The sequence below is a fragment of the Pseudophryne corroboree genome, chromosome 11 (genome assembly GCF_028390025.1).
Source record: "Pseudophryne corroboree isolate aPseCor3 chromosome 11, aPseCor3.hap2, whole genome shotgun sequence".
Taxonomy (NCBI): domain Eukaryota; kingdom Metazoa; phylum Chordata; class Amphibia; order Anura; family Myobatrachidae; genus Pseudophryne; species Pseudophryne corroboree.
Genome location: NC_086454.1, coordinates 318,965,540 through 318,990,749, shown reverse-complemented (window position 1 = coordinate 318,990,749; position 25,210 = coordinate 318,965,540). Strand labels below are relative to the sequence as shown.

General features: G+C 49.3%; 1 protein-coding gene across 4 annotated transcripts in view; it reads right to left on the bottom strand.

Annotated features, from left to right (window-relative positions):
• KIAA0513 (KIAA0513 ortholog) overlaps positions 1 to 25,210 on the bottom strand; it is a 122,810-nt gene that overhangs the window by 8,403 nt on the left and 89,197 nt on the right. For 3 of the 4 annotated variants that reach the window (XM_063945676.1, XM_063945677.1, XM_063945678.1), the window contains exons 3-10: positions 14,530 to 14,629; positions 13,731 to 13,804; positions 13,572 to 13,642; positions 11,833 to 12,046; positions 11,362 to 11,399; positions 11,168 to 11,243; positions 10,544 to 10,621; positions 1,872 to 1,901 (exon numbers count right to left, since the gene is read on the bottom strand). In XM_063945676.1, coding sequence (XP_063801746.1) covers positions 1,872 to 1,901; positions 10,544 to 10,621; positions 11,168 to 11,243; positions 11,362 to 11,399; positions 11,833 to 12,046; positions 13,572 to 13,642; positions 13,731 to 13,804; positions 14,530 to 14,629 — 681 coding nt within the window. The remainder of the gene's footprint in view (positions 1 to 1,871; positions 1,902 to 10,543; positions 10,622 to 11,167; positions 11,244 to 11,361; positions 11,400 to 11,832; positions 12,047 to 13,571; positions 13,643 to 13,730; positions 13,805 to 14,529; positions 14,630 to 25,210) is intronic. The other variant, XM_063945679.1, reaches the window with a different exon arrangement.

Sequence of the window (25,210 nt, the reverse complement as noted above, 5' to 3'; positions counted from 1 at the left end):
TGTTTTGCTGCAGGAAGGCTCGCATGCAGCTGTGTCACACTCTATAGGGGCTGTCACCGGCTATGTGGGTTTGAGTCAGGGATGAATAAATAGGAGAGGGGCCGACAGCTTGGAAACTGGCATTTATCCTCTCAGGGCCGCCTATGCTGCTGTATGGTTCACCAGGTGGCTTCTGTTAACCCTTCCGCAGTCTCCACAAGTTTCATGAAACTACAGTATGTTCAATGATATCTTCAATAAACCATCAGCGTGGTAAAATAAGTGCTATATTTGGAGGTGGCCCTCGTATAGTGGAGGCTCGTTCTGGCCTCATTACATTATACAGCAGGGGAAAGTACTAATTGTAACATGGCACTTATCATACCAATGACATGGGGACTGAATCAGGTTATGAGTCCCCTATAGTCTCTCGGTTTCTCTTTTTACTGTACACAATGTATAGTCAAGTTAAAGAAGTTCTGTCTTATAAAACAATTCATGCCCGGATTAAGGATTGAGAATGCAACATGTCAGTGAAACTTCTAGTGAGAAGCAACACTGTTAGGGTCCAGCCACAATATGGCTGCCCCCACAGTGTACTGTTGACAGGAACACTAAGCAATGGAAAGTGAAAGCAATGGATGGTTGTCTAAAGAAAAATTGCATGAGCAAAATCGGAAATCCTTGTTATTTCAAACTGGCACCTGAATGGCCACTAATTCCTTACACTGTTACTAACACAAATCATTTACGATGCATCTCAGAGTATAATGCACAAAATTTAAGCGCCGGGAGATCCTGACAGATAAATGACAGATAAAATAATACGTATGATATTTAAACTATTTTTGAGCTGAATCGATATGTACAAAAGTGCAGATTAACCATTCATTAGGAAACAATGACAATGTAGCCTATCCATTCACTAGGAACCAGTGACATCATTGAGAATGGCGCTTAAACAGTCACTAAAATGCATCTTATCCAGTTACCAGGAACCAGCGACATGACTGAGAGTGCAGCCTATCCAGTCACTAGGAACCAGTGACATCACTGAGAATGCTGCTTTTACAGTCACTAGGAACCAGTTACATCAATAGAATGCATCCTATCCAGTCACTAGGAATCAGTGACATCACTGAGAATGCTGCTTTTCCAGTCACTAGGAACCAGTGACATCACTAGAATGCATCCTATCCAGTCACTAGGAATCAGTGACATCACTGAGAATGCTGCTTTTCCAGTCACTAGGAACCAGTGACATCACTAGAATGCATCCTATCCAGTCACTAGGAATCAGTGACATCACTGAGAATGCTGCTTTTCCAGTCACTAGGAACCAGTGACATCACTAGGATGCATCCTATCCAGTCACTAGGAATCAGTGACATCACTGAGAATGCTGCTTTTCCAGTCACTAGGAACCAGTGACATCACTAGAATGCATCCTATCCAGTCACTAGGAATCAGTGACATCACTGAGAATGCTGCTTTTCCAGTCACTAGGAACCAGTGACATCACTAGAATGCATCCTATCCAGTCACTAGGAATCAGTGACATCACTGAGAATGCTGCTTTTCCAGTCACTAGGAACCAGTGACAACATTGAAAATGAAGCCTATTTATACACTGGGCAGCAGTGACATCATTGAGAATGCAGCCTATCAAGTGACATAATGGGAACTGGGAACCAGTGATATAATGGAAACACATTTTGCTTGTGTGATGTCACTACTTCCCACTGAATTGATAGGCTGCATTTTATAACGTTTATTCAGCGCATAAGATGGCAGCTGCCAATGTAAGTGTAGTGTAAAGCCTGTGTAAGGTGTGAACACGTTTTGTACATATCACGGCAGGTAGAATGGCTGATAAACATAGGACAACCAACCTCTCTTCCTCTTCCTCCCCAGCATTCCCTCTGGTAGCGGCAGCAGAAACAGGGTTAGCAAAGGTGAAAGGTTAGAGGTCATACCAATGGTGAGAAGAAATAAAGAACGACATCACTGGCAAGAGAGAACGTAAGCTCGGACATCACTAATAGCACGGGTGATCTTCATATCTAGGTCTGTGCATTTTACCTTTAATCACCCTTAAAAAAGGTAATCTTGGAATATTTTTAAAATGGGTCACGGCACAAATGGGCGGGGTCTGTTTAGTGAGTACACAGAATATTAGACAAATGTTTTTATTTCAGAAAGGGATCAATTTCTATTGGAGTGATCTATAGGCTGGAAGCACTAGATCAGGGGTGGCCAACCAGTCAGTGCCATAGAGCCAAAAAACCTTGTTAGGTACGTCAAAGAGCCGACATCGAGCCGATGGCGCACATGCAAAAATGGAATGTGGCCTTGTGCCTGCTAGACCACACCCCGGGTATGAAATACATTGAAAAAGCCAGAACGACATAAAATATTTTTTTTAAAGCCAAATCCATTGAAAAAGCCACTTTCACATAATAAACTTCAGCTCCCCCATGTGTCACTCCAGCCAGCTCCCCCATGTGTTACTCCTGCTAGCACCCTCCTATGTCACTCCAGCCAGCTCCCCCGTGTCACTCCAGCCAGCTCTCCCATGTGTCACTACTGCCAAGACCCTGCTGTGTCACTCCAGCCAGGTCTCCCATGTGTAACTCCAGCCAACACCCTCCTGTGTAACTCCTGCTAGCATCCTACTATGTCACTCCAGCCAGCTCCCCCGTGTCACTCCAGCCAGCTCTCCCATGTGTCACTACTGCCAAGACCCTGCTGTGTCACTCCAGCCAGGTCTCCCATGTGTCACTACTGCCAAGACCCTGCTGTCACTCCAGCCAGCTCCCCCATGTGTCACTCCTGCTACCACCCTCCTATGTCACTACAGCCAGCTTCCCCGTGTCACTCCAGCCAGGTCTCCCATGTGTCACTACTGCCAAGACCCTGCTGTATCACTCCAGCCAGCTCTCCCATGTGTCGCTACTGCCAAAACCCTGCTGGGTCACTCCAGCCAACACCCTCCTGTCACTCCAGCCTGCTCTTACATGTGTCACTCCTGCTAGCACCCTCCAATGTCACTCCAGCCAGCTCCCCCGTGTCACTCCAGCCAGGTCTCCCATGTGTAACTCCAGCCAAAACCCTCCTGTCACTCCAGCCAGCTCTTCCATGTGTCACTCCTGCTAGCACCCTCCTATGTCACTCCAGCCAGCTCCCCCATGTCACTCCAGCCAGCTCTCCCATGTGTCACTCCTGCTACCACCCTCCTATTTCACTCCAGCCAGCTCCCCTCGTGTCACTCCAGCCAGCTCTCCCATGTGTCACTCCTGCTACCACCCTCCTATTTCACTCCAGCCAGCTCCCCTCGTGTCACTCCAGCCAGCTCTCCCATGTGTCACTACTGCCAAGACCCTGCTGTGTCACTCCAGCCAGGTCTCCCATGTGTCACTACTGCCAAGACCCTGCTGTATCACTCCAGCCAGCTCTCCCATGTGTCGCTACTGCCAAAACCCTGCTGGGTCACTCCAGCCAACACCCTCCTGTCACTCCAGCCTGCTCTTACATGTGTCACTCCTGCTAGCACCCTCCAATGTCACTCCAGCCAGCTCCCCCCCCCCCCCCCCGTGTCACTCCAGCCAGGTCTCCCATGTGTAACTCCAGCCAAAACCCTCCTGTCACTCCAGCCAGCTCTTCCATGTGTCACTCCTGCTAGCACCCTCCTATGTCACTCCAGCCAGCTCCCCCATGTCACTCCAGCCAGCTCTCCCATGTGTCACTCCTGCTACCACCCTCCTATTTCACTCCAGCCAGCTCCCCTCGTGTCACTCCAGCCAGCTCTCCCATGTGTCACTCCTGCTACCACCCTCCTATTTCACTCCAGCCAGCTCCCCTCGTGTCACTCCAGCCAGCTCTCCCATGTGTCACTACTGCCAAGACCCTGCTGTGTCACTCCAGCCAGGTCTCCCATGTGTCACTACTGCCAAGACCCTGCTGTATCACTCCAGCCAGCTCTCCCATGTGTCGCTACTGCCAAAACCCTGCTGGGTCACTCCAGCCAACACCCTCCTGTCACTCCAGCCTGCTCTTACATGTGTCACTCCTGCTAGCACCCTCCAATGTCACTCCAGCCAGCTCCCCCCCCCCCCGTGTCACTCCAGCCAGGTCTCCCATGTGTAACTCCAGCCAAAACCCTCCTGTCACTCCAGCCAGCTCTTCCATGTGTCACTCCTGCTAGCACCCTCCTATGTCACTCCAGCCAGCTCCCCCATGTCACTCCAGCCAGCTCTCCCATGTGTCACTCCTGCTACCACCCTCCTATTTCACTCCAGCCAGCTCCCCCATGTCACTCCAGCCAGCTCTCCCATGTGTCACTCCTGCTACCACCCTCCTATTTCACTCCAGCCAGCTCCCCTCATGTCACTCCAGCCAGCTCTCCCATGTGTCACTACTGCCAAGACCCTGCTGTGTCACTCCAGCCAGGTCTCCCATGTGTCACTACTGCCAAGACCCTACTGTGTCACTCCAGCCAGCTCCCCCATGTGTCACTCCAGCCAGCTCTCCCATGTGTCGCTACTGCCAAAACCCTGCTGGGTCACTCCAGCCAACACCCTCCTGTCACTCCAGCCTGCTCTTACATGTGTCACTCCTGCTAGCACCCTCCAATGTCACTCCAGCCAGCTCCCCCGTGTCACTCCAGCCAGGTCTCCCATGTGTAACTCCAGCCAAAACCCTCCTGTCACTCCAGCCAGCTCTTCCATGTGTCACTCCTGCTAGCACCCTCCTATGTCACTCCAGCCAGCTCCCCCATGTCACTCCAGCCAGCTCTCCCATGTGTCACTCCTGCTACCACCCTCCTATTTCACTCCAGCCAGCTCCCCCATGTCACTCCAGCCAGCTCTCCCATGTGTCACTCCTGCTACCACCCTCCTATTTCACTCCAGCCAGCTCCCCTCGTGTCACTCCAGCCAGCTCTCCCATGTGTCACTACTGCCAAGACCCTGCTGTGTCACTCCAGCCAGGTCTCCCATGTGTCACTACTGCCAAGACCCTGCTGTATCACTCCAGCCAGCTCTCCCATGTGTCGCTACTGCCAAAACCCTGCTGGGTCACTCCAGCCAACACCCTCCTGTCACTCCAGCCTGCTCTTACATGTGTCACTCCTGCTAACACCCTCCAATGTCACTCCAGCCAGCTCCCCCCCCCGTGTCACTCCAGCCAGGTCTCCCATGTGTAACTCCAGCCAAAACCCTCCTGTCACTCCAGCCAGCTCTTCCATGTGTCACTCCTGCTAGCACCCTCCTATGTCACTCCAGCCAGCTCCCCCATGTCACTCCAGCCAGCTCTCCCATGTGTCACTCCTGCTACCACCCTCCTATTTCACTCCAGCCAGCTCCCCCATGTCACTCCAGCCAGCTCTCCCATGTGTCACTCCTGCTACCACCCTCCTATTTCACTCCAGCCAGCTCCCCTCGTGTCACTCCAGCCAGCTCTCCCATGTGTCACTACTGCCAAGACCCTGCTGTGTCACTCCAGCCAGGTCTCCCATGTGTAACTCCTGCCAGCACCCTCCTATGTCACTCCAGCCAGCTCCCCCATGTGTCACTCCTGCTAGCACCCTCATATGTCACTCCAGCCAGCTCCCCCATGTGTCACTCCTGCTACCACCCTCCTATGTCACTCCAGCCAGCTCCCCCATGTGTCACTACTTCCAGCACCCTCCCGCATCACTCCTGCCAGGACCCTCCTGTGTCTTTCCAGCCAGCTCTGCCATGTGTCACTCTAGCCCACCCTCATGTATCACTACAGCCTCACCCCCCCCCATCAACTCATGCCACTGCAGCAGTCGGTAATGTGTCCTCTGTTTGCCAGTGGGTGTCTCACCTCTTGTATCTGGCTCCTTCAGTTTTAAGTCCCTGTAGTGCTGCTGCGTGTCTGGCTGGAGTGCAGCGGTTTCTGTATCTGTTGTGGTCACATGATTTAAAATGTTGGGAGCCACATCTGAATAAAGAAAGAGCCACATGTGGCTCAAGAGCCACAGGTTGGCCACCGCTGCACTAGATAAAGCCTTTCCTCGTCTTACAGACATGGTAACCCCCACGCACGCACGCGCGCACTTACGACCATCATCGTTGGTCATATTTTTTCAATAACCCCATAATATTAAATATTTACACTGCCTTGTGTGAAACGGCTAATAGTGACAGGTATATACTTTCTGTTACCATGGCGCAGTCACTACACCTTCCAACGGAACTCCAGAAAACCATCGCTGGCCAGCAGCAAACTTCCAAGTTTCCACCATGCCAAGCGCAAACAAGATAGACATCTACGCAAATGATTCAGGCACATTTCAGAACTAAAGACATTAGTAGAAGAGTTATTGTCTAGAAGTGCATGGACCAGCAAGGAGCCACAGCCTTGTGACAGATAGTGAAGGAATCCAGCAGGTGACTTTATCTGCTCCATTACTATACAGCCGAGTACATGCATTATCCTTTATTACCAGTCAGAAGGGCCCCACATCGCACAGAACAAATCTTACAGAGAAGGACTAAGGTCCCCGCATTATACTGTAAATCTCCAGAACCTTTCTATATACTGTAGTGACTTAAACGGTGGGGTCCCGCTAATATGGCAGTGGTCAATGATATATAAGAATGTTCCATATCCTCCAACTGTACCTTTTTGGCAGGTGCAGTACCTTTTTTACGGTCTGTACCGATTCTTGACTCTCCAAATTCCCATTGAAAGTATAGGAAAGGGGGCGTTGCCACATGGACCTCTCAACCTCACACTGTGGTGACGACAGCCATTGCTGGCTGTTGTCACCACAGTGTGTAGTTGAGAGGTCCACTTCAGGGACTAATCTTCTGTCCTGATGAAACATCCGTGACGCATCTCTACAATTAAGATGGCAGTTACGCACCTGCCAAGATGCACTGGAACAGACGTGATATCAAAGGATGGCAAAGGGCTAATTAGAAAAAGAATGTCAACAACATTACAGAAGCAGATTTTATTGCGATGATTAAAGTCTCATTATCGGTTTTCTGGCTGTAGGAAACGTCGGACTAGTGACGAGACGACACAGAAAGTTCTAATGAGGATTCAGGGTGCAAATATCTAAAAATGTTCCCATCAACCGCAGATCAAAATCTGTTTCACCTGCAGGAACATAACTTTCTTTTATTAACAGTCACCATTTCCCGCAGTCACTACTTCTCGATTCCCTTCTTCCTGGTTCGTTATCACTGCTCTGAGTGACTCCATCTTGATTTGAACCTTTGTAAGTGTTCAAAATTTTTTTTAGAATAAGTCTCACCTAGCCTTCTGGCTTCAGTACCACAATATAGTGTGGAATAATACCCCTTTTCTTGTAGTAGGAGGGGTAATTTAATTATCACCTGCTGGGAATACAGCTTGTGAATTTTTTCCCATACTGCCTCCTTGTCGGAGGGAGACCTTGGTAAAACAGACTTCAGGAGCCTGCGAAGGGGAAACGTCTCGACATTCCAATCTGTACCCCTGGGATTCTACTTGTAGGATCCAGGGGTCCTGTACGGTCTCAGCGCCATGCTGAGAACTTGTCAGAAGCGGTGGAACGCTTCTGTTCCTGGGAATGGGCTGCCTGCTGCAGTCTTCTTCCCTTTCCTCTATCCCTGGGCAGATATGATCTTATAGGGACGAAAGGACTGAGGCTGAAAAGACGGTGTCTTTTTCTGCAGAGATGTGACTTAGGGTAAAAACGGCGGATTTTCCAGCAGTTGCCGTGGCCACCAGGTCCGATGGACCGACCCCAAATAACTCCTCTTCCTTTATACGGCAATACACCTTTGTGCCGTTTGGAATCTGCATCACCTGACCACTGTCGTGTCCATAACATCTTCTGGCAGATATGGACATCGCATTTACTCTTGATGCCAGAGTGCAAATATCCCTCTGTGCATCTCGCATATATAGAAATGCATCCTTTAAATGCTCTATAGTCAATAAAATACTGTCCCTGTCAAGGGTATCAATATTTTTAGTCAGGGAATCCGACCAAGCCACCCCAGCTCTGCACATCCAGGCTGAGGCGATCGCTGGTCGCAGTATAACACCAGTATGTGTGTATATACTTTTTATGATATTTTCCAGCCTCCTGTCAGCTGGTCCTTGAGGACGGCCCTATCTATAGACGGTACCGCCACTTGTTTTGATAAGCGTGTGAGCGCCTTATCCACCCTAAGGGGTGTTTCCCAACGCGCCCTAACTTCTGGCGGGAAAGGGTATACCGCCCATAATTTTCTATCGGGGGGAACCCACGCATCATCACACACTTTATTTAATTTATCTGATTCAGGAAAAACTACGGTAGTTTTTTCACATCCCACATAATACCCTCTTTTGTGGTACTTGTAGTATCAGAAATATGTAACACCTCCTTCATTGCCTTTAACGTGTGGCCCTAATAAGGAATACGTTTGTTTATTCACCGTCGACACTGGATTCAGTGTCCCTGTCTGTGTCTGTGTCGACCGACTAAAGTAAACGGGCGTTTTAAAACCCCTGACGGTGTTTTTGAGACGTCTGGACCGGTACTAATTGTTTGTCGGCCGTCTCATGTCGTCAACCGACCTTGCAGCGTGTTGACATTATCACGTAATTTCCTAAATAAGCCATCCATTCCGGTGTCGACTCCCTAGAGAGTGACATCACCATTACAGGCAATTGCTCCGCCTCCTCACCAACATCGTCCTCATACATGTCGACACACACGTACCGACACACAGCACACACACAGGGAATGCTCTGATAGAGGACAGGACCCACTAGCCCTTTGGAGAGACAGAGGGAGAGTTTACCAGCACACACCAAAAACGCTATAATTATATAGGGACAACCTTATATAAGTGTTTTCCCTTATAGCATCTTTTTTATATATTTCTAACGCCAAATTAGTGCCCCCCCTCTCTGTTTTAACCCTGTTTCTGTAGTGCAGTGCAGGGGAGAGCCTGGGAGCCTTCCCTCCAGCCTTTCTGTGAGGGAAAATGGCGCTGTGTGCTGAGGAGATAGGCCCCGCCCCTTTTTCGGCGGCCTCGTCTCCCGCTCTTAACGGATTCTGGCAGGGGTTAAATATCTCCATATAGCCTCCGGAGGCTATATGTGAGGTATTTTTAGCCAAAATAGGGATTCATTTGCCTCCCAGGGCGCCCCCCTCCCAGCGCCCTGCACCCTCAGTGACTGCCGTGTGAAGTGTGCTGAGAGGAAAATGGCGCACAGCTGCAGTGCTGTGCGCTACCTTTAGAAGACTGAGGAGTCTTCTGCCGCCGATTCTGGACCTCTTCTTACTTCAGCATCTGCAAGGGGGCCGGCGGCAAGGCTCCGGTGACCATCCAGGCTGTACCTGTGATCGTCCCTCTGGAGCTGATGTCCAGTAGCCAAGAAGCCAATCCATCCTGCACGCAGGTGAGTTCACTTCTTCTCCCCTAAGTCCCTCGTTGCAGTGATCCTGTTGCCAGCAGGACTCACTGTAAAATAAAAAACCTAAGCTAAACTTTTCTAAGCAGCTCTTTAGGAGAGCCACCTAGATTGCACCCTTCTCGGCCGGGCACAAAAATCTAACTGGCTTGGAGGAGGGTCATAGGGGGAGGAGCCAGTGCACACCACCTGATCGGAAAGCTTTACTTTTGTGCCCTGTCTCCTGCGGAGCCGCTATTCCCCATGGTCCTTTCAGGAACCCCAGCATCCACTAGGACGATAGAGAAATATTTTTATAATTTCTACAGTTAAATCTTAAGGTCCGTACACATTAGACGATGTCGCTCTGTGAGCGTCGTCGTCTAATGTTTCCCCTCCCTCGCCGCCGGTCGGCGGCCGACCGTACACACTGAGCGATATGACCGCTCGTATTGCTCAGTGACGTCACGCCTCTGCCAGCCCTGCATGCAGGTCGTGGATGACAGTCCAGATCCTGCATGCATGCACTGGCAACAGCGACGATTGTTGCCGACCCGCAGGGCCGCACATCGGTCGTCGCTGGCGGCCAATAAAATGAGCAATGTCGCTCAGGGAGGGGGAAAATGAGCGACGTCGCTCATTTTATCGGCAAGTGTGTATGTACCTTTAAATAAAACTTTTCAATCAGATAGCGTGGCACACTTGTGATTGTTACATCTGAAAGGCAAAACACAAATATTCAATAACCCACAAGCAATTTATAATATGCTTTGCTCAAGCCAGTGCAAGTTAAATAATGAGGCAAAAATCGGATTGTTGTTATGGGTTATGGAACATGTTTTTAGTAACCAACACACATGGGTCTGGGCAGAACTACTGTTTGGACAGCGACCATATTTCTCAATCTCTATGGGCTTTAGCGCTACCTGCTGGACAGCAGTAGGTATTGCAGCTCATCGGTAAAAAGTGGATTGTGGTTTACCTAATTAAATTTACAGTTGCCTCGTAGGTAATTTCCTATGAAACCAGCTATAAGACTGAAATGTAAACATTTATCCTTCTACACAGTAATGTGGAATTTGAAGCACCTCTGAGCTTACATCCGTCTCTTGCCAGTTTTAGCCCTGGGCCTCCTTATTTTGTAAGGTGTTCTCACCTGGTTGTGGGTGACCTCTTCCTCCTCTCACAATGCACGGCATCGAAAAACGCAGCGTTCCAGAACCGCAACGTGTGCCTGCAAAGGGACAGGCGGTTAAGTTTCTGACAACCTGTAGGGATCGCATTACAGACCTGCTACACATTACTGTTGGCATCTGTTTTACCCCAATTATTTTTAGATTGCCATAAACTGAGCTGAATTATTTTGCTTTATATAATCATTCTAATAATATCATAGGCTCTGATCGTACATCTGCATGACAAACCCATAAATCAGCGTCTTATGGTAGCGCAATTACTTACATAGCACCCAATTTTTTTTTAAATAAATAAAACCGTATTCATCAGGACTTTCCAAGAATTAAAGTGTGTGTGTGTGTGTATGTATAGATCCATCTATCTATACACACACATATACATACATACATACATACATACATACATACATACACATATATATATATATATATATATACACACACACACACACATATACACACACACACAGGTCGGCCTACTACAAATGACAGACATTCTTCGTGCAGCTACTTATACTTATGGGCTTGTTTCCACCTTTGTTAGTAAATCTTGTGCACTTTTGGGGGCTTTCCCCCTCTCTCACCATATAGGCTGCTGCTTTAGGTGTGTGTACAGATAGATCTTCTCTCCCTTCTTCTCATCCGGACTCTGCAGGGGGACTGCACATGGACAGGAGATGTAACCATGATATGGGAGATTTGAAATCAGCATAAAATGTAAATTACAAAGATGATCCTGGCAGAAGGAATAAATATAGAGACAATGAGACCCACTCACTGTCATTCGACGGCTCCCTCGAGGCGTCCTCACTTTGCCTGTGGAGAGTAGGACGCATGTATTAGCTGCTGGCAGAAGACTCTGGGCAGAGAACATATGTGACGCTGCCTATAAGCGTTTAGTGTTCCATTATATACAGCACCACAGATGGATGCAGCAAAACAAACTCTCATCAAATGTACATTTATACAATGAGAACATGCATATTGTATATCATAGATACATAATCTAATTTAGAGGAAGTATCCTATGGCTCTCCATTTGTTGTGCAACATTCCCAGCCAGCCAGAAGCCATTAGTGAAGCTAGAGACTGACAGGGCATGCTGAGACTTGCAGTTCCACAACAAATGGAAAGCTGTGGGTTTTATGCAATACATAGTAAATTTGAAACAGTTTAGCTCTGGGTAACGACATAGCAGTACGCGTGGAACCCCATATGTACTAATGGCTCAGCCCCAAGTGCTACTCACTCATTTCTCTTCGATAGGGGCCCCTTCAGCTTGCTCTCCAGACCCCCAAAGAAACCCTTCATGTTCTCCGTTGTGACCGACGTCGTCCTCAGCAGCCGCTCGACGTTGTCCTTCTTCTCCGACAGCCAGGAGTTGGCAGATTTCAGGTAGGCATCAATGCTGCCGGTGCTCACCGGCTTCTCCCGGGAGTCAGTGGGAGAGACATGCGGCTTTCCTGGAAGTAGAGTGACATGAAGGCTGGCAACGCTGCGGTATGATTCCCACCTGTACACAGTGGGGGCGATGCAGAGATGAAGCCAGTGACAACTGCACTGGCATTGCCCGTATGGAGTGGAATGCATACACAGCCACTCTGCCCCCATTCAGTTTCCTGTGCAATTGCACACCCTCATTAATTTAACCCAGTGGTTCTCAAACCCGGTCCTCAGGACCCCACACGGTTCACGTTTTCCATATCACCCGGCAGCTGCACTGTGTATCACCAACTGTCACATTTGAAAAATCTACAGGTGACCTACAAAACATGAACCGTGTGGGGTCCTGAGGACAGAGTTTGAGAACCTGTGATTTAACCTATATGCCAATACCCTACAGTAACAAGTAGCGTTAAGACTGCGTTCCATATAGCGCAGCCCCACCTGTAGATGCACATTGAGAAACCATGCAATATTCACCCACAAAACTCACTTGTGTCTAAGACTGCGTCCGATCTAGTATGGAGAGCCAGAATGAGAATCACTAGAAGTATAACCCATGCCCCTTTGGAACTCGCCTCTGCCCCTTTTTACAGATGGCCACTCCATGGTGTAGTCTTCATACAATGGGGGGCTGGGAGTACATCACCCAGATAACAATACAGGTCCTACACTATGGGGGTCATTCCGAGTTGATCGCTAGCTGCCGTTGTTCGCAGCGCAGCGATCAGGCTAAAAATTGGCATTTCTGCGCATGCATATGCCCCGCAATGCGCACGCGCGACGTACGGGTACAAAGCCCATTGTGGTTGTGCACAGGTTCTAGCGAAGTATTCATTCGCACTGACAGCCGCAAGAAGATTGACAGGAAGGGGGCATTTCTGGGTGTCAACTGACCGTTTTCAGGGAGTGTTTGCAAAAACGCAGGCATGTCTGGGCATTCGCTAGGCGGGTGTATGACGTCAAATCCGGACATGAATAGGCTGAAGTGATCGTAAGCGCTGAGTAGGTTCAGAGCTACTCAGAAACTGCACAAACTGTTTTTGCAGAGCTCGGTTGCACATGCGTTCGCACTTCTGCTAAGCTAAAATACACTGCCCAGTGGGAGGCGGCATAGCGTTTGCACGGCTGCTAAACACTTCTAGCGAGTGATCAACTCGGAATGACCCCCTATGTCACCAACGTGTTGCTGTAAGTGTCCAGACACGAGCTGATGCGAGTAACATCCCTATTGTCAGCTTTCCCAAGAAACAGTATAACTGATTGTTTCAGACGTTTATTTAGAAATGAGAAACTTTCTGCATTAACAGAAGAATATCATACGGTTAGAAGATCAATGACGTGTTCACAATGGATCACACAGCTGAGACTGTGGCGTGGCTGGGCTGTTACCAGCTTGTCACACTTATAATGGTATAGGAACAGGCAGGCCAATACAGATGAGGACAGGAGAAGGCATATTTCCAGCCTACCCCAGGGTATATAGAGAGGCGGCCTGGTTTCAGGACATGAGGAATATTACCGCAACATGCCTAAGTATCTCACCGATATAATAGTAGGTGAAGCACATTGTCATCAGGTTCTTGGCAGGGCCATAATCATCCATCTGGTAACACCTAAAGAAAGCAGAACGGAAATGAAGTAGATGGAGCTATAGTATTCCACAGGCAATGCCCGTAACCTGCCCAGGATGAGGGGACGTACTCAAACAGGACCACGGCGAATGACTGCACCAGCCGGTAGAACGTCTGCTCTGAGACACATTTGGAATTACAGCGCTGCAGAGACAAAACGTGTTACAGAATTCAGTACCCATCCAGTCATGCTGCCATTCCTCCTCATATTGTACTGTTCTCTCTAAACTACCAAATATACATACTTCCGAAAACACTTCTATATAATAACAACTATACACACAGCAAATGTCAGGGGCCGTCTGTCTGTACACTTATCCCCTAATGTGCATATATGTTTGTCCTTCTGCAATCTGCATAATAAGCCAAACACATTAGAGAGGGGCTGCCAGCAACAGGCATGGAGGAAAAAGGCAAATATGTAACAGAAACAAATTAATAATAATTTACAGCTTTGTTTCATTTACAGATTTTTAATGCCTCATAAAAAGGTTGACTTTCCTATTATAGTAAAAAGCCGTCTGCGCCGCTAGCACCGTTGTTGTAGTGGCGCAGTTCACACAATGGCCCACATTTATCAAGCCTTAGAGAGTGATAAATAGCACGGTGATAAATTGCCAACCAACCACCTCCTAGCTGTCAGGAGCTGATTGGTTGGTACTTTATCACCGTGCTACAGTATTTATCACTCTCCAAGGCTTGAAAAATCTGGGCCTATAATAAAAAAGGTGCAATAACAATTCTACAGAGTCCTTCATGTGACTACGCATTGTTTGGATGGAAAAGAAATGCATCTTGCATTCCCCAGGTCCAGGCCCACGGTGAGGGGAGTGCAGACGTGTACCGAGCCTTCAGAAGTGTGCACTTACCTGAGCGCTGACAAACCGTGCAAACCATTCCCGTCCTTTTCCGTTCTCCATACTACAGAGCTCACCAAACTTGGCCTTCTCCTCCTGGTCCATGTCCTCCCTGTATAACCATGCAAACCATTAGAGTACAATAATACACTGGTGGTTCCGATAAATGTATACACTCCTGTAAGTAACAACTATGCAATAGGGACAGAACTTGGCTGCTAGTGATGCACATGTACAGATATTACCAGCGTAACCTTCTTAGGAACCACACTAATTTCTCTTCATAAATAAGAGTGGGTTTGGCCAAAAGAAAATTGAATATGATTTTACTTTATTATTAGTGTATCACAAAAGTATATTCCAACTTATGGGCAAGCCTGGTTTTGTTCAGATATAATAATAATAATAATAATAATGCTACGTTTGTCTAAAAAATGCTTTTATAAATATTATAGTAAAGTTACATTGCATTCCACTGCCTGATTATACAGTAGTGTGCAAAAGTTTTAGGCAGGTGTGGAAAAAATGCTGCAATGTAAGAATGCTTTCAAAAACAGAAGTGTTAACAGTTCACTTTTATCAATTAACAAAAAAGTGAATGAACAGAAGAGAATCAATATTTGGTGTGACCACCCTTTGCCTTCAATTCTTCTAGGTACACTTGCACACAGTTTTTTAAAGTAACCCAGCAGGGAGGTTGCTCCAAACATCTTGGAGAATTAACCACAGATCTTCTGTGGATGTAGGCTTTGCTTAAATCCTCTGTCTCTTCATGTAAACCCAGACAGACTCGATGATGTTGAGCTCAGTGCTCTGTGGGGGCCATATAATCACTTCTAGGACTCCTTGTTTTTCTTTACGCTGAAGATAGTTCTTAATGATATTGGCTGTATGTTTGAGGTTGTTATCCCGATGCAGAATAATGTTGGCGCCATCAGACGCCTCCTTGATGGTATTGCATGATGGATAAGTACCTGTCTGTATTTCGCAGCCTTAAAGCACAAAGAAACGGGCAACGCTGAGAACTGCAGACGCAGTGGTCGGCCAAGGAAACTTAGCACATCAGATGAAAGACACATCATGGTTACTTCTCTTCGAAATCGAAAGACGTCCAGCAATACCGTCAGCTCAGAACTGGCAGAAACCAGTGGGACCCAGGTACACCCATCTCAGTGGCGTGCGGTGAGGTCAGAGGCTGGTGAGGCACTACAGCCATAATGTCCGCCGAATCCTGCCGATGACCCCTACCGCCGCCGAGCCAATGCCCGCTACTGCCACTGAGCCGATGCCTGCTGCCACCGCCAATGGCTTACAAACTAGCCCACCATCAACTGACCCAGCCCTCCGCCACTAATTTGCACCTCAGTCCGATGCCGCCAATGCCCGCTGCCTGCCTGCTCATCATACTTGTGATATATTGTACATTTTTATAGAAAAAAATAAAAATTAGTGTTTGGGAAGGGAGTGGGAGGAGGACATGAATGCAATTTTGTTGTCCAGGGCTTCCATTAACTTAATGGAGAAGGATCTGAATGGGTTAAAAAAAGTAAAAAAAAAAAAAAGCGTGAGGTCCCCCTTCCGAAGTATAACCAGCCTCAGGCTCTTTGAGCCGGTCCTGGTTGTTTAAATACTGGGAATAAATTGGACAGGGGTTCCCCGTATTTAGACAACCAGCACCGGGCTCTTAGACCGGTCCTGGTTCCAAAAATACGGGGGACAAAAGATGTAGGGGTCCCCCGTATTTTTAAAACCAGCACCGGACTCCACTAGCCAGGGACATAATGCCACAGCCGGGGGACACATTTATGTAGGTCCCTGCGGCCGTGGCATTACCCCCCCAACTAGTCACCCCTGGCCGGGGTTCCCTGGAGGAGTGGGCACCCCTTAAATCAAGAGGTCCCCCCCCTCCAGGCACCCAAGGGCCAGGGGTGAAGCCCGAGGCTGTCCCCAGCACCCCTGGGCGGTGGGTGCCGGGCTGATAGCCATAAGTGTGTATAAAAAAGAATATTGTTTTTTGTTGTGGAACTACAAGGCCCAGCAAGCCTCCCCCGCTTGCTGGTACTTGGAGAACCTCAAGTGCCAGCATGCGGGGAAATAACGGGCCCGCTGTTGCCTGTAGTTCTACAACAAAAAAAATACCCAAATAAAAACACAACACACACACCGTGAAAGTAAAAATTTATTAAAACACACTTACACACTCACACATACTTACCTACATCCCACGCCGGTCACGTCCACTTGTCCATGTAGAATCCAATAGGTGGTTCCTGTAAAAATGAGAGAGAGATTACTTACCTACATCCCACGCCGGTCACGTCCACTTGTCCAGTAGAATCCAATAGGGCCGGTACCTGTATAAATGAAAATTATACTTACAAACAAAGTAATCCACAGGAGAGGAGAGAGAGAGAGAGAAATAGAGAGAAATGAATGAATATTATGCACTCGCTGACGCGGGAGGACGTTAGCACAGACAGGGGAGAGTGCTGCTGCTAACTGGGATGATGGAGCAGGCTCCCCCAATAGTTGTGAGCCTAGTAGCTGTACCCCTAGTAGCTTTGCCCCCTGTAGCAGTGCCCCCAGTAGCAGTGCCCCGAGTAGTTGTGACCCCTGTAGTTGTGCCCCCAGTCGCTGTGCCCCTTGTGGCTGTGCCCCCAGTAGTTGTGACCCCTGTAGCTGTGCCCGTTGTAGCTGTGCCCCTTGTAGTTGTGCCCCCAGTCGCTGTGGCCCCTGTAGCTTTGCCCCCAGTCGCTGTGCCCCCAGTAGTTGTGACCCCAGTCGCTGTGCCCCTTGTAGCTTTGCCCCCAATAGCTGTGCCCCCTAGCTGTGCCCGAAGTAGTTGTGCCCCCTGTCGCTGTGCCCCCAGTCGCTTTGCCCCCAGTAGCTGTGACCCCTGTAATTGTGCCCCCAGTTGCTGTGCCCCTTGTAGTTGAGCCCCCCAGTTGCTGTGCCCCTTGTAGTTGTGCCCCCAGTCGCTGTGGCCCCTGTAGCTTTGCCCCCAGTCGCTGTGCCCCCAGTAGTTGTGACCCCAGTCGCTGTGCCCCTTGTAGCTTTGCCCCCAATAGCTGTGCCCCCTAGCTGTGCCCAAAGTAGTTGTGCCCAAAGTAGTTGTGCCCCCAGTCGCTTTGCTCCCAGTAGCTGTGCCCCCAGTAGCTGTGACCCCTGTAATTGTGCCCCCAGTTGCTGTGCCCCTTGTAGTTGAGCCCCCCAGTTGCTGTGCCCCTTGTAGTTGTGCCCCCCAGTTGCTGTGCCCCCCAGTTGCTGTGCCCCTTGTACTTGTGCCCCTTATAGCTGTGCCCCTTGTTGTTGTGCCACCCAGTTGCTGTGCCCCTGTTGCTGTGCCCCTTGTTGTTGCGCCCCCCAGTTGCTGTGCCCCTTTTTGTTGCGCCCCCCAGTTGTTGTGCCCCGTTGCTGTGCCCCTTGTTGTTGTGCCCCCCAGTTGCTGTGCCCCTTGTTGCTGTGCCCCTTGTTGTTGTGCCCCCAGTTGCTGTGCCCCTGTTGCTGTGCCCCTTGTTGTTGCGCCCCCCAGTTGCTGTGCTCCTGTTGCTGTGCCCCCCAGTTGCTGTGCCCCTCTTGCTGTGCCCCTTGTTGTTGTGCCCCCCAGTTGCTGTGCCCCTGTTGCTGTGCCCCTTGTTGTTGTGCCCCTGTTGCTGCCCCCCTGTTGCTGCCCCCAACACAAACACATAAAAAAAAATAAGAATTTACTCACCGGTAATTCTATTTCTCGTAGTCCGTAGTGGATGCTGGGAACTCCGTAAGGACCATGGGGAATAGCGGGCTCCGAAGGAGGCTGGGCACTCTAGAAAGATTTAGGACTACCTGGTGTGCACTGGCTCCTCCCACTATGACCCTCCTCCAAGCCTCAGTTCGGACACCGTGCCCGGACGTGCAGACATAATAAGGAAGGATTTAGAATCCCGGGTAAGACTCTTACCAGCCACACCAATCACACCGTACAACTCGTGATACTATATCCAGTTTGACAGTATGAAAACAACTGAGCCTCTCAACAGATGGCTCAACAATAACCCTTTAGTTAACAATAACTATTTACAAGTATTGCAGACAATCCGCACTTGGGATGGGCGCCCAGCATCCACTACGGACTACGAGAAATAGAATTACCGGTGAGTAAATTCTTATTTTCTCTAACGTCCTAGTGGATGCTGGGAACTCCGTAAGGACCATGGGGATTATACCAAAGCTCCCAAACGGGCGGGAGAGTGCGGATGACTCTGTAGCACTGAATGAGAGAACTCCAGGTCCTCCTCAGCCAGGGTATCAAATTTGTAGAATTTTGCAAATGTGTTTGCCCCTGACCAAGTAGCTGCTCGGCAAAGTTGTAAAGCCGAGACCCCTCGGGCAGCCGCCCAAGATGAGCCCACCTTCCTTGTGGAATGGGCATTTACCGATTTTGGCTGTGGCATGCCTGCCACAGAATGTGCAAGCTGAATTGTACTACAAATCCAGCGAGCAATAGACTGCTTAGAAGCAGGAGCACCCAGCTTGTTGGGTGCATACAGGATAAACAGCGAGTCAGATTTTCTGACTCCAGACGTCCTGGAAACATATATTTTCAGGGCCCTGACAACGTCCAGCAACTTGGAGTCCTCCAAATCCTTAGTAGCCGCAGGCACCACAATAGGCTGGTTCAGGTGAAACGCTGACACCACCTTAGGGAGAAACTGGGGACGAGTCCTCAATTCTGCCCTATCCATATGGAAAATCAGATAAGGGCTTTTACATGATAAAGCCGCCAATTCTGACACTCGCCTGGCTGAAGCCAGGGCCAATAACATGACCACTTTCCACGTGAGATATTTCAGATCCACGGTTTTTAGTGGCTCAAACCAATGTGATTTTAAGAAACTCAACATCACGTTGAGATCCCAAGGTGCCACAGGAGGCACAAATGGGGGCTGAATATGCAGCACTCCTTTCACAAATGTCTGAACTTCAGGTACTGAAGCTAGTTCTTTTTGAAAGAAAATCGACAGAGCAGAGATCTGTACTTTAATGGAGCCTAGTTTTAGGCCCATATTCACTCCTGCTTGCAGGAAATGCAGAAATCGACTTAGTTGAAATTCCTCTGTTGGGGCCTTTTTGGCCTCACACCATGCAACATATTTCCGCCATATGCGGTGATAATGCTTTGCCGTAACATCTTTCCTGGCCTTAATAAGCGTAGGAATGACTTCTTCCGGAATACCCTTTTCCTTTAGGATCCGGTGTTCAACCGCCATGCCGTCAAACGCAGCCGCGGTAAGTCTTGGAACAGACAGGGCCCCTGTTGTAGCAGGTCCTGTCTGAGCGGTAGAGGCCACGGGTCCTCTGAGAGCATCTCTTGAAGTTCCGGGTACCACGCTCGTCTTGGCCAATCCGGAACCACGAGAATGGTGTTTACTCCTCGCTTTCTTATTATTCTCAATACCTTTGGTATGAGAGGCAGAGGAGGGAACACATAAACCGACTGGTACACCCACGGTGTCACTAGAGCGTCCACAGCTATCGCCTGAGGGTCCCTTGACCTGGCGCAATATCTTTTTAACTTTTTGTTGAGGCGGGACGCCATCATGTCCACCTGTGGTTTTTCCCAACGGTTTACCAGCATCTGGAAGACTTCTGGATGAAGTCCCCACTCTCCCGGGTGGAGGTCGTGTCTGCTGAGGAAGTCTGCTTCCCAGTTGTCCACTCCCGGAATGAACACTGCTGACAGTGCTAGTACATGATTCTCCGCCCATCGGAGAATTTTTGTGGCTTCCGCCATCGCCATCCTGCTTCTTGTGCCGCCCTGTCGATTTACATGGGCGACTGCCGTGATGTTGTCTGACTGGATCAGCACCGGCTGGTGTAGGAGCAGGGATTTTGCTTGACTTAGGGCATTGTAGATGGCCCTTAGTTCCAGAATATTTATGTGAAGGGAAGTCTCCTGACTCGACCATAGTCCTTGGAAGTTTCTTCCCTGTGTGACTGCCCCCCAGCCTCGAAGGCTGGCATCCGTGGTCACCAGGACCCAGTCCTGTATGCCGAACATGCGGCCCTCTAGAAGATGGGCACTCTGCAGCCACCACAGTAGCGACACCCTGGTTCTCGGAGACAGGGTTATCAAGCGATGCATCTGAAGATGCGATCCGGACCACTGGTCCAACAGGTCCCACTGAAAGATTCTGGCATGGAACCTGCCGAAGGGAATTGCTTCGTAAGAAGCCACCATCTTTCCCAGGACCCGCGTGCAGTGATGCACTGATACCTGTTTTGGTTTCAGGAGGTCTCTGACTAAAGATGACAACTCTCTGGCTTTCTCCTCCGGGAGAAACACTTTTTTCTGGACTGTATCCAGAATCATACCCAGGAACAGTAGCCGTGTTGTCGGAACCAGCTGTGACTTTGGGATATTCAGAATCCAGCCGTGCTGGTGCAGCACATCCTGGGATAGTGTTACTCCCACCAACAACTGTTCCTTGGACCTCGCTTTTATTAGGAGATCGTCCAAGTACGGGATAATTAAAACTCCCTTTCTTCGAAGGAGTATCATCATTTCCGCCATAACCTTGGTAAATACCCTCGGTGCCGTGGACAGTCCAAACGGCAGCGTCTGGAATTGGTAATGGCAATCCTGTACCACAAATCTGAGGTACTCCTGGTGAGGATGGTAAATGGGGACATGCAAGTAAGCATCCTTGATGTCCAGGGATACCATGTAATCCCCCTCGTCCAGGCTTGCAATAACCGCCCTGAGCGATTCCATCTTGAACTTGAATTTCTTTATGTATGTGTTCAAGGATTTCAAATTTAGAATGGGTCTCACCGAACCGTCCGGTTTCGGTGCCACAAATAGTGTGGAATAATAATCCCGGCCTTGTTGAAGTAGGGGTACCTTGATTATCACCTGCTGAGAATACAGCTTGTGAATTGCCGTTAGCACCGCCTCCCTGTCTGAGGGAGCAATTGGCAAGGCAGATTTTAGGAATCGGCGGGGTGGGGACGCCTCGAATTCCAGCTTGTACCCCTGAGATACTATTTGCAGGATCCAGGGATCCACCTGTGAGCGAACCCACTGATCGCTGAAATTTTTGAGGCGACCCCCCACCGTACCTGGCTCCGCCTGTGGAGCCCCACCGTCATGCGGCGGACTTGGAAGAAGAAGCGGGGGAGGACTTTTGCTCCTGGGAACCTGCTGTTTGTTGCAGCCTTTTTCCCCTACCTCTGCCTCTGGACAGAAAAGACCCGCCTTTTCCACGCCTGTTTTTCTGGGTCCGAAAGGACTGAACCTGATAAAACGGCGCCTTCTTAGGCTGTGAGGGGACATGGTGTAAAAATGCTGACTTCCCAGACGTTGCTGTGGAAACTAGGTCCGAGAGACCATCCCCAAATAATTCCTCACCCTTATAAGGCAACACTTCCATGTGCTTTTTAGAATCTGCATCTCCTGTCCACTGGCGAGTCCATAAGCCTCTCCTAGCAGAAAATAAGAATTTACTTACCGATAATTCTATTTCTCGTAGTCCGTAGTGGATGCTGGGGACTCCGTAAGGACCATGGGGAATAGCGGCTCCGCAGGAGACTGGGCACATCTAAAGAAAGCTTTAGGTCTATCTGGTGTGCACTGGCTCCTCCCCCTATGACCCTCCTCCAAGCCTCAGTTAGGATACTGTGCCCGGACGAGCGTACACAATAAGGAAGGATTTTGAATCCCGGGTAAGACTCAAACCAGCTACACCAATCACACCGTACAACTTGTGATCTGAACCCAGTTAACAGCATGATAACAGAGGAGCCTCTAGAAAAGATGGCTCACTACAGCAATAACCCGATTTTTTTGGTAACAATAACTATGTACCAGTATTGCAGACAATCCGCACTTGGGATGGGCGCCCAGCATCCACTACGGACTACGAGAAATAGAATTATCGGTAAGTAAATTCTTATTTTCTCTAACGTCCTAAGTGGATGCTGGGGACTCCGTAAGGACCATGGGGATTATACCAAAGCTCCCAAACGGGCGGGAGAGTGCGGATGACTCTGCAGCACCAAATGAGAGAACTCCAGGTCCTCCTCAGCCAGGATATCAATTTTGTAGAATTTTACAAACGTATTTGCTCCTGACCAAGTAGCTGCTCGGCAAAGTTGTAAAGCCGAGACCCCTCGGGCAGCCGCCCAAGATGAGCCCACCTTCCTTGTGGAGTGGGCATTTACAGATTTTTGGCTGTGGCAGGCCTGCCACAGAATGTGCAAGCTGAATTGTACTACAAATCCAACGAGCAATAGTCTGCTTAGAAGCAGGAGCACCCAGCTTGTTGGGTGCATACAGGATAAACGGCGAGTCAGATTTCCTGACTCCAGCCGTCCTGGAAACATATATTTTCAGGGCCCTGACAACGTCTAGCAACTTGGAGTCCTCCAAGTCCCTAGTAGCCGCAGGCACCACAAATAGGCTGGTTCAGGTGAAACGCTGAAACCACCTTAGGGAGAAACTGAGGACGAGTCCTCAATTCCGCCCTGTCCGAATGGAAAATCAGATAAGGGCTTTTTCAGGATAAAGCCGCCAATTCTGACACGCGCCTGGCCCAGGCCAGGGCCAACAGCATGACCACTTTCCGTGTGAGATATTTTAACTTCACAGATTTAAGTGGTTCAAACCAATGTGACTTTTGGAACCCAAAACTACATTGAGATCCCAAAGTGCCACTGGAGGCACAAAAGGAGGCTGTATATGCAGTACCCCTTTTACAAACGTCTGAACTTCAGGGACTGAAGCTAGTTCTTTTTGGAAGAAAATTGACAGGGCCGAAATTTGAACCTTAATGGACCCCAATTTCAGGCCCATAGACACTCCTGTTTGCAGGAAATGTAGGAATCGACCCAGTTGAATTTCCTCCGTCGGGCCTTACTGGCCTCGCACCACGCAACATATTTTCGCCAATTGCGGTGATAATGTTTTTGCGGTTACATCCTTCCTGGCTTTGATCAGGATAGGGATGACTTCATCCGGAATGCCTTTTTTCCTTCAGGATCCGGCGTTCAACCGCCATGCCGTCAAACGCAGCCGCGGTAAGTCTTGGAACAGACAGGGTCCTTGCTGGAGCAGGTCCCTTCTTAGAGGTAGAGGCCACGGATCCTCCGTGAGCATCTCTTGAAGTTCCGGTTACCAAGTCCTTCTTGGCCAATCCGGAACCACGAATATAGTGCTTACTCCTCTCCATCTTATCAATCTCAGTACCTTGGGTATGAGAGGCAGAGGAGGGAACACATACCCTGACTGGTACACCCACGGTGTTACCAGAGCGTCTACAGCTATTGCCTGAGGGTCCCTGGACCTGGCGCAATACCTGTCGAGTTTTTAATCATGTGGAAGACTTCTGGGTGAAGTCCCCACTCTCCCGGGTGGAGGTCGTGCTGAGGAAGTCTGCTTCCCAGTTGTCCACTCCCGGAATGAATACTGCTGACAGTGCTATCACATGATTTTCCGCCCAGCGAAGAATCCTTGCAGCTTCTGCCATTGCCCTCCTGCTTCTTGTGCCACCCTGTCTGTTTACGTGGGTGACTGCCGTGATGTTGTCCGACTGGATCAACACCGGCTGACCTTGAAGCAGAGGTCTTGCTAAGCTTAGAGCATTGTAAATGTCCCTTAGCTTCAGGATATTTATGTGAAGTGATGTCTCCAGGCTTGACCATAAGCCCTGGATATTCCTTCCCTGTGTGACTGCTCCCCAGCCTCGCAGGCTGGCATCCGTGGTCACCAGGACCCAGTCCTGAATGCCGAATCTGCGGCCCTCTAGAAGATGAGCACTCTGCAACCACCACAGGAGGGACACCCTTGTCCTTGGTGACAGGGTTATCCGCTGATGCATCTGAAGATGCGACCCGGACCATTTGTCCAGCAGGTCCCACTGGAAAGTTCTTGCGTGGAATCTGCCGAATGGGATTGCTTCGTAGGAAGCCACCATTTTACCCAGAACCCTTGTGCATTGATGCACTGAGACTTGGCTCGGTTTTAGGAGGTTCCTGACTAGCTCGGATAACTCCCTGGCTTTCTCCTCCGGGAGAAACACCTTTTTCTGAACTGTGTCCAGGATCATCCCTAGGAACAGAAGACGTGTCGTCGGAACCAGCTGCGATTTTGGAATATTGAGAATCCAATCGTGCTGCCGCAACACTACCTGAGATAGTGCTACACCGACCTCCAACTGTTCCCTGGATCTTACCCTTATCAGGGAATTGTCCAAGTAAGGGATAACTAAAATTCCCTTCCTTCGAAGGAATATCATCATTTCGGCCATTACCTTGGTAAAGACCCGGGGTGCCGTGGACCATCCATACGGCAGCGTCTGAACTGATAGTGACAGTTCTGTACCATAAACCTGAGGTACCCTTGGTGAGAAGGGTAAATTTTGACATGAAGGTAAGCATCCTTGATTTCCCGAGACATCATGTAGTCCCCTTCTTCCAGGTTCGCAATAACTGCTCTGAGTGATTCAATCTTGAATTTGAACCTCTGTATGTAAGTGTTCAAAGATTTTAGATTTAGAATCGGTCTCACCGAGCCGTCCGGCTTCGGTACCACAACAGTGTGGAATAATACCCCGTTCCCTGTTGCAGGAGGGGTATCTTGATTATCACCTGCTGGGAATACAGCTTGTGAATGGCTTCCAAAACTGTCTCCCTGTCAGAAGGAGACATCGGTAAAGCC